Source organism: Pseudorca crassidens, chromosome 3 (assembly GCF_039906515.1).
Source record: "Pseudorca crassidens isolate mPseCra1 chromosome 3, mPseCra1.hap1, whole genome shotgun sequence".
NCBI lineage: Eukaryota > Metazoa > Chordata > Mammalia > Artiodactyla > Delphinidae > Pseudorca > Pseudorca crassidens.
The window spans coordinates 63,629,840-63,645,443 of record NC_090298.1 but is presented as its reverse complement, the minus strand read 5'-3'; the positions used below and the strand labels follow the sequence as shown (position 1 = coordinate 63,645,443).

The window sequence follows — 15,604 nt, the reverse complement described above, 5'->3', positions numbered from 1 at the left end:
ATTTGCTTTCCCATTTGACCATGGCTGGAGGGGGCCAGTTGGCATCAGGGTCTGTGGTATAGACAGATGCCCTGAGGAGTCAGGAGATCTTCTCTCGTGCCCACGTGGTCGCCGCCATTTGCTTACCGAGAGAGAAGAATTAGTAAGACCTGACAGAACAGCCTGGTTAGAAGGCCTTTCTATGGCTGTAGTACATTACTACGTTTCCTGAAGCGAAGTATTGGTAAGACTTAAGTAAATGTGGTATGAGGAGAAAGAAAACAGACATGAGTAGAAATTCTTGAGGTATTTTAAACATGGGATACAACAGAGTTTTTTACCTCTTTATTTAATATTGTTGAGAATTTATAATAGTAACAGCATGGCTGGAAATTGGAGGCATAAGGTACACAAAAGAGGGGGAAAATGAACCCAAATATATGCACTAATTCAATATTTTAAGACGTCTATTTCTTTACTTTTTTGAATAGTTTTGCAAATCCCTGGCGTTTTTACAGGCCAGTGAAAACACCACTTGGACTACCAGACTTCAACCAGGTCACAGACACATATACTCAGGATCTCCTCATTTTCATTATGGCCACAACCTCTGTTCCTCATAGTAACAGTTTAAGAGAATACACAGAGCAGCTTAAAACAAATACCCTTGGTCTTTCTCTCCTGGGATTTCTGTGTAATTCAAAGGAAACATATTTTCATGGGCCCTTGCCTGCTTTTAGCAGGCCTTCCAGGCCATGTGGGCCATGATTTATTTTCATAACTGAATTGCTAAGTTTAATTTTATAAATAGTACCTAGTGGAGTACGTTATGTATAACACTTGCACATTAATGTTGTGAATATAAACTTTCAATGAATAATTAAATGATTGCATTGAAAGCTTTTCACATATAAATTTAAAAGTTTAGAGAGTAGCAATTTAACAGCTATTGCAGGCAGCCAAACCTGCCATTGTGTTCATGCTGTCATTTAAGGGCACGCTAGACTTCTGCCTTGCTTTGTGTTGCAGTGCAGCACTGAAATGAGATTCCTCATGCTCACAGATCTTGTGACAAGAGCAAGAGGAAAAAAAGGAAAAGAAGACTTATGGAAACTTCCATCTTCACAAGGTCTGTTAGCAGAAAATTATCAAGTGCTTTGACATTTACCATTCTTCATACTTGATCCAATAATTTTCATTTTGCTTATGGCTTCCATTTTTTCATTTTTCTTTTTTATTGCAAACTCCTTACTTCAGTGCTTCTATACTTATTTTATCTTCAGAGCAGTAAGACTACCCCAGAGGGTCAACAGGCACCTGCTCAGAAAACTCAGCATTCTCCCATCAGTCACAATGAGTCTAGAAACAGCCTCAACAACCCAGGAGCCTGCAGCCTGGGAGATTCCCTGACCTTCTGCAGAAGCAGCACCACTGGAGGGGAGTTCCCTCCAACTCTCTCAGCACCACTGGAGGGGAGTTCCCTTCCTCTCTCTGGTCCCCCTTTCCCAGTGCTCACCTTGCCCAATCCTAGCCCAACATACACACAGAACAGAGGGGAGCAAAACAGAGGGGAAAATACAAGTGAGCCAGTAAGACATCACTTCTGCCTCCAGAAGGAGTGAAAAATCAGGCCTGGAAGACGGAAGGAGCAGTCTTCTCCTGGCTCCAGCCCACTTCTGCCCCTTAGCACCCCAGGGAGCAACGCACTCAGGAAAACGGTCACTGGGTACAGCTCTGCTTCTTCAGCTGAGGCACATTCCATTCTCTTGCTTGCGTCCCACTGAAACAAGTTTGCTTGGTGATTTCAGTCTTGTTCTCTCTCAGGGGGAGTACCAAGAACTCCTCTGATTAGAACTGAATGCTGCAGGTCTTCAAAAGGTGTTTCTGCCTCTACCTTGTTCTATCTCTGGGTTTCTCTGTCAGATTCCTGACTTACCTTCCTGCTGAGGGTCTCTTTCTATGCAGTTTTTCTGGACTGAAAGCTTGAGATTCTTACAGGACCGTTTTGACCAAATGATTGCCTTTTCAATGCAACACACAACCGAGCCAATGGAATCATTCACTAGCTCCCTAGCGGTCCCTAATTAACGTGTAACTTATCCCAGGACTGGCCCAACCTTCCTGCCACCTTCCATTCTGCTGATCACCATCCAAGCTGAACGACCAGTTCTAACAACCCATTTTCACCCCTCTCTAGCGTTCTCCAGCCTCCCTCATCCTTTTCTTCCTGTGCGAATGTTCTCTTCTCCATTCCTCTCCTTCCTGCTCCATCATTGCCACAAATCTGAAGCCAAGATCCAGCTCAAATGCACCAGACTCCCTCTGGTCTTCCATCTTCCCCATGGTTGGAAGTCACTCCCTCATTCACCTTCCCTAACACTTTCTCGGTGCTTTGCTAGGTATACTTTTTCAGGACTCAGGTTCCAGTCATGGCTCGGACACTTAATCCCTATGTGACCCTGGGCCTGAAGGGTCCACTTCTTCAACTATTAAAAGGAGTCAATAAAAGCTGTCCTTCCTGTTTCATTTTGTTTTCAGTGGTGGTCAAATAAGAAAATGCAAAAATATAAGCTGCTGTACAAACGTAGGTACTAGTATATTTGTTTATTTCTTATCTTCTCTACTAAAGCATAAACTCTTGGGACAAGCAGTCTATTTCTTACTGATTTTCCCATACACCACAGCATCTGAGAACACCAAATACAACTACCTGTTGAATGAAAAAATAGATAAAATAGACTGTATCTACTTTGAGACATGTATCTACTCTGATTTTTTTTTTTTTTTTTTGCGGTACGCGGGCCTCTCACCGCTGTGGCCTCTCCCGTTGCGGAGCACAGGCTCCGGACGCGCAGGCTCACGGGCCATGGCTCATGGGCCCAGCCGCTCTGCAGCATAACCCGTGTCCCCCGCATCGGCAGGCGGACTCCCAACCACTGCACCACCAGGGAAGCCCCCTACTCTGATTTTTTTAATCCACAATCTTTTGAAAAATGTGGGGAGCAGTTTCTATTAGTTTACTTACATAAATCCTTTCCTTCTAAACTAAGCATCTTTGTGTACTTGAGAGTTTGGAGCCCCGTTTTATGGCTGCATTTCCATGTCTGGGTACCAGCCTGACAGAGGAGCCACGCAGCCCGGCCTGATTAAAATCATCTCAGTGACTGGCGGGGGATGAAGACGAAGAAGCAAACTCAAGCAATGAAGATTTGAAATATTGCTATCTTGGGAAAACTTTCAAAAGGTGCTTTTTGAAAAGTGGATGGACTTGGTGGTCAAAAATATTATGATGTGTTGAATGTCAAAGCTATGAGGCAGGCTACCAGCTTTAAAGAACTGGAAATGATAATATTTTGTCTGCTTGGGCAAAGAAATTCAGAGTGACCTGGCCTGCAGGCAGCAAACTCAGCCAGGTAGTCCAGGGCTTTCTGCTTTGCTTGGCGAATGGCTTTGCTTGGCGAATGGCTTTGCTTGGCGAATGGCTTTGCTCTTTGGCACTTTTAAATATATGATGAAAGCAATTGCTGTCAACCTTTCCTCTTCTTCTCTAAATAACTGTACATTAAAAAAAGACTTCTTGCCATTAATGTTTCTTGTGACGGATATCCTTGTTTGCCTTGACTCATTTATCTTTATGCCCTACACGCTAAGGTCTTTGTAACTTGAGTGCTTTGGAAATACATAAAAGATAAATCATCAAACTGCTTTTCCTAGAAGTACTCTGGGTGACTCCCAGGTGTGATAAATGCAGTATGTGTGTTTTGAATTTTTTTTGTAGCAGTTTAAACCAATGTAAAGCTTACAGAATACACACACACGCACACACATGCACGCACACACACACACACACACGGAGCAAAGAAACCATCCAGTGAAAGGAAGCACAGCAGTTATACTGAACATCTGCAAAAGGCTTTATATTTTGCTAAGTTATGAGGCATCACTGTAAACAAGTATCAGGCAGGTAACAGAGCTGTAAATGTGCACAGGATCCCAGGGTCACCTTATAGGAGAGAGGCGCACAGCAACTTCATAAATGCCCATGGAATGCTCTCGAGCCTTAGCAGAGCCACAGAATATTAGCATTATAAGTCATCCAGCTTAATATCTCATTTCACAAATCCCTTCAGTAAAAGTGCAGCCTCTACCAGCACATTTCCAGTAACAAAGAACTTTACTTTGCAGAAAAACCCATTTCACTTTTGGATTGCTCCCCAAGCTTTTCCTAATTCAGAGCCAATATCTGTTTCCTCCGACTTCCACCGGTGTGTCCTAATTTTACTCTTCAGAACTATAGACAGATATAATCTTATCCTCAATCGAAATGACATTCTTCAAATATTTTAAGGCAACTTTCACTTCTCTCATGTCTTCTGTCTGGCTCCTTGATTTCTCCAGTTCCTTTAACTTTTTGACTTGTGATGTGGTTAAAAAAAACGGGATCCAGAAGGATGCTGGCTTGGTGACTCTCCTTAAGGTAGTCTCTGACTTGACAGTGTCCCTGTGAAATGTGCTCACAACTAGACACAGTATTCTAGATGTGGCTGGACAATGAAGTGTGCAGTGGGACTATCAGTGCCCTTAATCTGGCCACATGTGTGTATTAATGAAGCCTAAAATTTGAAAAGCTTTAAAAAGAAGTTGCATCACTGTATCTGTTCATTCATTCATTCAGCAAACATTTCTGAGCAACTACTAAGTGCCAGGCACTGTGCTCAACATTGCTTGGTTCTTAACGTTGTTGACTGGAATGCTTAGGATGGGTCTTCCACATCCTGGGCGTCTACAGTTTACTTTTCATTCCTAGAGGATGGATTTGCATTTATTATTGTTAAATTGAATCTGATGGTGGCCTATTGTGTGTCAGCCAGGTAGGACCTTGCAAATCTTGATAATGGCATCTGACATGTTCAACTGTTTTTTCCAGCCCTGTGCCAACTGCAAACATGTTAAAATACTATGTTTCCACCTAAGTCACTGATATGTTGAAAAGTTCAATGCCCAAGACAGAGCCTTGTCAAAACCACTAGATACTTTGCTATAAGGCAATTTACCAACTCCTAACGGTACTATTTATCTAGCTTATTCTTTTTTTATATTATTCAGAAAGGTATAATGAGTGACTTCATAAAATTCATTAAAAAATTTGGCAGGATTTATTTTTAGTAAACCTATTTGCCTTCAAATAATCCCAGCTTTCTTTTCCAGGAAATCCCCAAATGCATGAATAAAACAGTACAACCCTCTGAAGGTTTGTCCTAAAGTTCACGAAAATTCTTTCCACTTTCTGGATATCATCATTTTAAAACTGAGTTCATTCAAGGGTACCTCATAAGAGTACTGTGAAAGTTAAAAGGGAAAATGAGCGTTGAGCCTTTAGCATGGCCCTGGTTCATTGTAATGGCTCCATAAATAAATATTATTATAAGCGTTTGAGGCACCTCATTTTTTCCCCTTCATTATTTGGTTTAGAATTCTAACTTTTTTTTTTTTTTTTTGGCCTCTCCACGCAGCTTGCGACATCTTAGTTCCCCCATCACGGACTGAACCCGGGCCCTTGGCAGTGAAAGCTCAGAGTCCTAACCACTGGCCAGCCAGGAAATTCCAGAATTCTAACTTTTAAACTCTTCCATCTCTTTCAAGCTGTATCTCTCATTAGCCTGTAGGTTTCAGAACAACTACTCTGAACCGTTTGACTTTTCCTGTCATAGGCTGAGGAGCCTGACTCTTTCCAGTCATTACTGCTAATTCTTGGAGTTCCCTTCATTTCCACAGCATCAAGTTGTTTTTTTTGTGGCTCTCAAATTAAGGCTAAAGAAGAGGTCCTCTCATGCTTTTTCTGAAAGGTGAAGCTTTCACTAAGGTAAGCCAAGAGTTCACCAACTCATCATTTTTGGAAGACAGTTGCCTAAATAATAGAAAGGTGTCTCTGTCTCTATCTATCTAATCTATCTAATACAGTAACCTGAAGTTTTTATTGAGCTTCAGAGTCTAAGTTATTATACTTTATGTAAGTCAGTTCTTGCAATCAACCTGGGAGGTAGCTGTTATCATCCTCACTTTAGAGATAGTAAATCGATGCTCAGAGGGGTTCAGAGATGTATTCATGGTGACACAGCTCCTGAGACTTTTAACTGTGACTCAAACTCAGGATACTAACTGGAAAGTTGTCTCTATGTCAGATTCAAGAAAATCACCAACCATATCTTCTACCCAGCTAGGTGGTTTCTATAGAATGCTTATTTCTATACCACTGTATTACTAATAATCTGATAGAGCATTTCTATCAGAAATACTACCTGTATCACTTTTACATCCTCAACCAAATGGTCTTCAACATTCATTCATTCAAAAAGTGATTCCGAGCCAGGCCTACTGTGTGACATTGTATACATCTAGAATTTCCACAACAATGTCTTTTTTTTTTTTTTTTTTTTAAACAAAGATACTCTTCTCAGCCTCCATTTATTCTATCCAGTCTCTTCATGAGCCACTTCTATGTACAGGGCACTGTGCTATGTGCTGCAGTATACACAAAGGTGAGTTAAGGGATGCTCAGTCCCTGCCTTAGGGGAGCTTATAACCTACTGGAGAAAAGACCTCTAAGTAATTCAAATACAAGGCAAGCGAACAGTAGCACCTTCTGTGGAGGTACAAAGTCATATAAAGAAAGGTGTCAGGAGGAGCTGGAGATGTGTCTTACGTGTGTAGGATTTCAGTCACTTGAGATGGTGCAGGGCATGCACCAGGGGGAGCAGAGGGCAAGAGCAAAAGGACAGAGAAGGAGCGACAGTGTGGGTGCGTCCAGGGAACAGTAGTTAGTCCATCCAGCTGAAGCACAGGCTGCACGGACAGTTGGAAGGACAGATAAACTGGAAAGGCTGGTTGGGAGTCGGGCAATAGAAAGCCCTAAAAGCCCAGCCTGGGCAATTGCACCTTATTCAGTTTGGGATCGGAAGCCACTACAGGTCTCTGCAGTCAGGCATAACTAGATCCAAGTTATGCTTTGCGAACAGTAACGAGGCGACCATGGTAGGATGACTTGGAGAGTGAGAGGGTAGAAACAGAAAGCTCAGTGGCAAACTCATTCTTTGCAGTCTTCATGGAATACACTTTAGTTTCTCGTAGGAGCTCGTCAAAGGCCCAGACAACCAAATCCTCTCTTCGATTCCATCTGTGCAGTCACCCTCTCCCAAACCATAACCTTTAATAGAGGGAAAGATGTGTCCTATTTCCTACTCTGGTGCTTTAAGTCATGAGAGATACATCTTGATTTCTTGTTTCTCTGTTTTCCATGCAAAGCAACAGAAGACAAGATCAGCTGAGGCTTGTCAGTTGAATAACGGACTGGGGTTCACCTTTCAGGAAGATGCTTTCCCCCCACCCTCCACAAATCATGGCAGGTGTGCATGGCCCCCTCAACGGTCAGGTCACTGAAGATGGTCTCTTGCTCTTTGTAACTCCCCTGCTCGACCAGTCCCTGCTTCACCTACTCCCTACTCACATGAAAGTGTTTGCCCCCTGCTCCGGCAAGTGCTTATTCTAATCCTTAGGCCAGAACGCCTCCACCTGCTAGTTTATTAAAGGGAAACTTCTGCCCTCATGATGGCGGTTAACCTGAGGGGCTGTGAGGGATGTGCCCCAGCTGCCGGTTTCCCTGGTAACTGACGAGCCAACCTGACGTCAATTCCCCCATACATGGTAGCCTCCTTCTCCTCCGAGTAGCAAAGATCGCTGCCATGTCCCGCCCGCTGTCTGCTCTATACAGTGGGATGTCGCTCCAGGACCTTTTGCTGCAGACATGTAAGATCCCCTGTCCAATAAACTGTTGATGTCTCTGTCACTGTTCTGGGCTCTTCTTTTGGTCTCGAGGCCTGCAGGGTGCAGCCCAGCACCACCACTGAACACCTCAATGGGGAGTCACAAACACATGCTGCATCTTTTTCTGGACCTGATGGACCCAGTGACTTCTTTCTTGTTCCAGTCACAATGGGCTGCTGCTCCTCCCTAGAACTTTCAGATTCACAAGGGATGGCAAATCTCTGTCCTTTTTCCTATTGCTCCAGGGAATCTTCTCTGTGTCAAATTCTTCAACTCTAATACTGTTATAAATTCCTCTTTGTTTTCTGAGAATTGTCATCTCTGGATTCTTTTACAACTCCTTTTAAAAAATATTTTTTCTAAGAGCTTTTTATCTCTTCTAGTAGGTTGGCAGGTGGAAAGGTGTTCAATCCTTTCCTCTTTTTTTCTCCTTTAACATGGAGATCAGCTGGTATTAACAGCTGACTCACATGACTGGTGATTCTTCAAAGGAAACACACTTAACAACCCCCTTCCCTATCCATCTACCTGCCCATGTATCTAGCATTACCCTGGCTTCTATAGAGTGAACAGAAAGAATCAGCTCGGGGGAAGTTGCTTGTTTTTCCACAACGGCCAATTTAGAAATAGAGGGTGAGATTCAGAGAGAGTGAAAAGCTAGAAGCAGAGTTTTTGGCTCTATAGAGGGCCTTTTAGCCACTAAGCTGAGCGAGCTAAAAGAAAAACCTTCCAGTGCATCTAAAATAATTTAGTGAGAAGCTACTGCCCTTTAGATGAAGAAGGGTGGCTTTTATAGATGACAAACTGAGTAGCTGGGTTCTTAGACAATGAGATGTTCCTTCAAGAGACGTGAGGCAAAATGGGGTTGTCAGAATCAAGGCAGAGAGATGGGTGAAATTACCTCCCATCAGGGCTGAAGGCGGGGCAAAGGGAGCAGGAATGGTTGAAACATCTGCTAAATCATGAATCATGTCCCCACCTCCCTTCATTGTCTGAAACCGCACCTCAGCCCCTGAGACGCCAGAGGAACAGAGAAGCAGACTTGTGAGTGAGATGGAAGGAGGGAGGGAGGATATTGGAACTTGACATAAAAGGAGGGGTTAAAAGCCCATTCCTTCTTGCTTTTAACTCTATAGCCCTATGAATGCTAAGAATTAGGAATTTCTTCCAGCTCCCAACACCTGCAGCTTTAAGTGTTCAATCACAATTAGAATCTCAGAGAGTTTGAAGCACTAGAAGTATCTACTTTGTAGAGCAAACTGAAATAAAAATTCTCGCCGGAAGGACCAGTCCTCCTTTTTTAAAAGCATGAGGCAGCATGGACACGTATCTGTCACATTCCTCAATAAGCAGGAACAGGTGTTGTCCGCAGGGCACGGGTGGAAGAGAAGGAGATGAAAAAATAGTGACCTTTTCCTTGGAAGTCATTTCTTAGTACATGTAGGAACTCAATTTGACAGTGAAACATTTGACAGCAGAGGGAACAAACAAGTGACAGACTTGTGTAAATTGGCACAAAGCAGGTAGAAAAGAGAGCTGTTCATTTCGTTCTACCACTGAGATATATTCTCTCCATCAAGTCCGGGAGGTGCTTGCAGAGCTAGGAGTTAGGTCTGCTAAGCCACATGCTTCTAAGGGAGCACAAGAATGGTGCGAGTGGCTATTACAGGCTGAATGTGTGTGTTCCCCTCAAATTCATATGTTGAAGCCCGAACCCTCAATATGGTGGTATTAGAAAGTGGGCCTTTGGGAGGTAATTAGGTTTAGATTAGGTCATGAGGGTGGGACCCCCATGATGGCATTAGTGTCCTTACAAGAAAAGGAAGACAGAGCTCACTCTCTCTCTCTGCACCAGCACACCCTGAGGAAAGGCCATATGAGGACACAGTGAGAAGGTGGCTGTCTACAAGCCAGGACCCAGGCTCTCATCAGGAACCAAATCTGCTGGCACCTTGACCTTGGACTTACCAGCCTCCAGTACTGTGGGAAATAAACATCTGTTGCTTAAGCCACCCAGTCTATGCTATTTGTTATAGCAGCTCAAGCTGACTAACAGAGTGGCCAAACGGTCCTGGGTCCTGTCCCTTCCAGGACTGGATGCAGAATAACATGAGGATTGGACAATGTCAAAGGGCATTTTTGCCGCAAGCTATTCTTCCTTCTTTCTCCCGATATCAACTCACCCTCCCTATACAGGTAAGTGCACAATCAGAGGAATTTGGTATTGAAAACTGAAATCAATGGTGGATGGAACCATCTGAAGGAAAGTAGACCCCAAATCCTGGAATAGGCAGAGAGGATTTTTAAGAAAATAATTTCTATAAATCTCCTTACCTTTGTTCAAGCGTCCCATCACAGTAAACTCAAAATACTTGCTGTTGTCAGCTGAAGAGTAAAGTCCGAAGATGGTGGCTGAACTTTTCGTCTGCAGCTTGAAGGTGGAGATCACATAGAGCTCGTTCAGGGTGGGGTCTGTCAGGACTGGCTGCAGGGCACCTGGGTTCAGCCTCTGGCTGGCGGATGGGAGGAGGTCAAAGACTGCGGAGAATGGGGAGAAAGGAACAATCAGTGAAAGGTTTAACTTTGGGGCAAACACGTTTTTAGAGGGGAGACAATTTGACAGTAAGCTATGAATTAAACTGATACTGTAATCATTTTTCCACATTGTCAAACTCGCCAGTTCTTCCTCATCACTCTTACAGTGGCTGGACATTTGAACCAGAAGAAATAGAGCACAGTATTCATCACAAGGTTATAGCCCCCAAGAGAAGACAAACTTTGCAAACCCAAAATTGCATTTTGGCTGAAGAAGTGGCTCTGAAAATGCCCACTAGGGAGAGGCTAGTATAAAGGCTAAAAGCCTTTATACTAAAGGCTTAACGTATAAGATGTGGGGGACGCAGGTAACAGCGACCAAGTCATTGTTTTTCTTATGGCCCCTAGTAGTGAATTTCTGCCTTGGGGTCCCTCATGTGCCTCTTGGACCGGAGCCAGTTGTCTTTTCCTGGTCAGTGATAAGTGACACAGGAAATATGCAGCAGAAAGCAGGGGTGTGGTAGGAGATACACTGTCAACAAAACAGTTTGCTACCTTGGTGAGACCAAAGTGTTCGCTTTGTGCATTTACAGTGCCCCAGTGTTTCTCTGCTAAGAAATCCCGATGTGGAAACAAAACAAAACCATACAACGTGGTGTCTATTTCTTGATTGTAACCTCACTGATAGAGTTGGTCTACAAAAACTAGAACCTGCATGTATATTTGTGTAAGTTGCTTTTGATCGAGTCAGCAGCACCTTCTCTCAAACTTTATGAAAGTTATGAGAGAGTCTGTCCAGTTAATTTAAAAGGCAAAGGCCAAATGTGGGTAATACTCACTAGAAGTTACTTAGTATTTTTCTTGGTTTACGCAAATATCGTTTGGACAATTCCATAGCCTGCAGGAACTTCAGGCTCCAGAGCTGTCTCCTGGATACAATAATCTGGTTACTAAAAAGGGTCATAGTATCTGTAATTTATAAAGAGCTCCTACAAATCAATAATAAGCATTCTAATAGAAAAATGGGTAAATAACGTGAAAAGGCAACTTACAGAAAGAGTTACAATGGCACATAAGTATATATATAAGTGTTCATATGCTTAACTAATGATGAAGGAATTGCTAACTTAAACAACGAGGTATTATTTTCACCATCAAATTGGAAAAACAATAAATACAATAATACCCAACTGTTGGTGAGGATTCAGGAAGATGGGTACTCCTATACTGGTGGGTAAGATTTAAACTGGTATAAACACTTTGAAGCCAGTTTAAATAGCAATATCAAAGGCCCTAAGACACATATGCTCTTTGATTTAGCATTGCTACAAAAGGAATTTATCTTAAGAAAATAATGGATGACACGGTCATTTATTTAGGAGATTCACCACCAGTGTTCATTCTAGAATTTCTATTTAGGAAGGAGTTATGTGAAAATCTAATTGGAAGAGGTGGGAAACCTGAATCTTTGCTGGCAGAGCACTTTGTCTCTTCTTAACAGAGACAGAAAGGCTTGACAGGGATTACAGGGATTTCAGCCCTCCGAAGCCATCCTGTGGCACTGCAAATGTTCAACAAATTATTTATAGTATAAAAACACTGGAAACTAAGTGTCCTACATTAGAGCCCTGGATAAATAAATTTTGGTCCACCCAAAAAGAGAAATACTATATATTAAATTACTATATATTAAAAAGGGTAATGCAGCTGAATACTTAGGTATGGGAAAAAGCTCAGGATACATTAAGTGGAGACAGATGATAAAATTACATGTATAACATGATCCCATTTGAAATATGTATTTGCCCAGAAAAAGATTTGAAAAACAATACGACAAAATGCTAACAAGAATAGTAGCTATCTCTGGGTTGAATAATTATACATTTTTAATTTCATTTGATTTTACTTATCCAATTTTCTTTTCTTTTCTTTTTTTTTTTACAATGAACAGGTGTTGCTTTCGTCAGAAAAAATAAAGTTATAAAACAAACAGGCAAAAGCCTAGTTATTAATGAATGTCTACTCCTTTTGAAAGACGATATGTCTTCAGATTGGATCTGTATTGTTTCTTTCATGTGTATCAAGAACCTTATACAATAATGATTTTAATACTAGCAGTGCTGGAAAGCAGAATATCTATTATGTTCTTTCTAGCATCCCACATTCCCCAAACATGAGGACTGCTGCCAACTGTACTTCAAAAGGGGCATAGAATTTTTAAATTTCTAGAGAACTGGAAACTTTACATTTCCATCAGTGGGAGCAAAGGGAAATAAGGCAATATATTTAAAAGTTCCATTCAGGACAAGACATCTTCAGGAAAGAGATGTGTGTTTAAAAGTATGGGAACTGCATGCAAAACTAAACTCTTGGTATTCCTGATTTTTGCTTTGACCATGATTACGTCATAATTCAGCTGAAACTAAATTTACCGCATTTCAATCTGTACGGTTCCTCTAATCCACTGGCTTCACTCTCAAGAGGCCAAGTTGGGATTAGTTAGTAATGAGTTTGGAGAGTGTTTTGAAAAGGAAATGAGACACCACAAATTTCTACTAATGTTATGACGCTTTAGTAATAGCGCCAGGATCTAAGCACAACCTTCTAGTGTTACAGGTGAAACTACTGCTACCAATGAGCCCAACCATCACTGTATGAAAATTGAATACTTACCAATAAGACTAGCAAGGCAGCTCAGAGGAAAAAGGAGATAAATTATTCAGCTGAGCTGATAATTGCAAACTAATCAACTCAATAAAGAATCTATCAGAAACTTGACTTAATCAGATCATCTACAGCAATTAAATTAACCAGATAATTTAGGTATAGCCTGATTTCAAGTCTCCATAAAACAGGCAGCTCTGTCCAAGGAGAAGCAAAATCCATACCTGCAACACACCATGAAGTTGTGTGTTCAAACGTCAAGAATTCATATAACACAAAATATTACACCCATGAATTCAAACCTGTTAAATAATGTTTGCAATAAGAAAACTTTTGAACTGTGTCAAAAAGCTTCCTTTCTGACACCAAAAGCAAAGGCAACAAAAGCAAAAGTAAACAAGTGGAACTACATCAAACTAAAAAGCTTCTGCACAGCAAAGGAAACCAACGAAATGAAAAGGCAACCTATGGAATGGGAGACGACATCTGCAAATCACATCTCTGAAAAGGTAGTAGTGGTGGGGGTGAAATGGGTGGAGGACGTCAAAAGGTACAAGCTTCCAGTTATAAAATAAATAAGCCATGGGGATGTAATGTACAGCATGGTGACTATAGTTAATAGTACTGTATTGCACATTTGAAAGTTGCTAAGAGAATAGATGTTAAAAGTTCTCATCACAAGAAAAAAATCTGTAGTCATGTGTGGCAATGGATGTTAACTGGACTTACTGTGGTGATCATTTTGCAATGTATACAATGATCAAATCATTATGTTGTACACCTGAAACTAATATAACATTATATGCCAATTATACATTAATTTTTTAAAAAGGCTTCCTTTCTTACCTTCTTAGAAGCAAGGTCACAATGAATAAATACTATAAAGTACAGCATTTTAAACATTTCAACCCAAACTAAAAGCAGTTTCACTACCCCCTGAAAACACAATTCTGGTTGCCTGGTCTGGAATCAAAATGAGTTATCTGGTGAAATGCAAAGTTTAAATGGGTAGTTACTGCAGTGGGAGGGGAAGGGAATGGCGAGCACTAGCACAGGCTTTCTTCATTCTGCCTTCCTTGAATTAGCAATTTTTACTTCAAGTTGCGTGTCTCTTCCAGCTTTATTTCCTTAGTCAGTAAAAATTAACCCCAGGCATCAATTCAAACAGATGAAGATCATCACTGGATAGCCAGTTAAAGCCCTAAGATGTTTTCTTGCTTAAATAGTATCTTCCTTTTGGTCTCTCCAAAATTCTGTTTAAGCTTAAGTGCTTTCTGCCCAACAGTTCTTCTCACCACATCTCACAAAGGGGTTTGAAGACTGATCATCCAGGTGGCTTTTCAAATTATTAATCAACTTATTAACCTCTTTGTAGAGAAAGACCCACTTCTCAGCCTTCCAGTTCAATTTACCTCAAGAATCAAGAGACCAAGCCAACTCCCAAAGGAGGTTTTGGGGTCCCAACAAAGTTGGAGCAGAAAAAGGCGAGTGGCAGGGCAATACAGCCATACTGCACCTTTCTTGGGGATGTCAGCCTCAGACCGCCTGGTGGGAACATCGCTCCTGCCGCGTCGAAGGATTTAGGATGCTGGGCTGAGTGGAGGGCCGGCCAGAGAGAGCCGCGGGGGACGGAATGCGGATTTCGCCCTACTTCAAACAGAACGTGTTCGAGGTCTAGGGCCGCGCCATAAGCTTGGAAACCCCACGTCTTTGCCTAGCCTGAAAATAAGTTTTGCATCCCCTGAACTATTGTATAGGGAATTGGTCTCATCGCTGGATAATCGAATCTCCGAAAACGCTAATCTGTATCGTTTCCAATCACGATAAAAAACAGAGGTGCCGAGCGAGGCCCCAGGAGCCAGGGGCCGATCCGTTCGCCCAAGTGGACCGCGGAACGGCGGGCTCCGTGACCGAGGGACCCTGGCCCGTGGCTCCCGTCCCGGCTCGCTCCCACTTACCCTGGGGGGTGGCCTGGGCGCCGGCCCCCAGCCACGGCTGCAGGGCCAGGTGCAGCAGGAGCAAGGCGGCTCCGCGCGGGGCCAGCATGTTGGCTTTTCCTTCTCCCCGCGGGCGCTCGGGACTCACGGCTCCGCGGGCCCTGCCTGGGAGTGCGGACGGCGCGCAGCCCCTCGGTCGGGCTTCCAACGCGCAGCGCAGGTGAGGTGAGCGCGGCGTCCGGGCTGCCGTCGGGGGCGGTGCTCGCGTCCTGGCGCCGCGGAGCTGAGTGCGCTGGCTGCTGGGCAGGGCGCTTTATGGTCTGGCTGGCCGGGGTGGGGGAGGGCCGAGGCCGGGGCGGCCTACTTGGCTGGGATCCCCTTTGGCCGGGGCGGCCGGAGCGGGGAGCGTGGGCGGCAGAGAGAGAGGCGTGAGCTTCGGGACTGGGGACGGGAAGGAGCCCTGGGCCGACCCAGTCCTGGGTGGGTGGGCGTAGTCGCCGGGCCCGCACGGACGAGGGGGTTAGGAGGATGCGAAGTGCAAGGATGAGCAGTAGCGGGGCTGGTGAGAAAGTGAGGACACGCAGGACAGAGAAGAAGGAGAAGAGCGGGGCAAAGGAGGAAGAAAGTGACACTGACCCGCTAGCTTTGGGCACCATCCATCCCCCACC

General features: G+C 43.4%; 1 protein-coding gene across 1 annotated transcript in view; it reads right to left on the bottom strand.

The window, feature by feature from the left end:
• THBS4 (thrombospondin 4) overlaps positions 1–15,224 on the bottom strand; it is a 49,093-nt gene extending 33,869 nt beyond the window's left edge. Inside the window, exons 1-2 of the mRNA XM_067731112.1 lie at positions 14,958–15,224; positions 10,135–10,338 (exon numbers count right to left, since the gene is read on the bottom strand). Coding sequence (XP_067587213.1) covers positions 10,135–10,338; positions 14,958–15,045 — 292 coding nt within the window. The 5' untranslated portion in view covers positions 15,046–15,224. The remainder of the gene's footprint in view (positions 1–10,134; positions 10,339–14,957) is intronic.
• Positions 15,225–15,604: the final 380 nt, after the last annotated feature.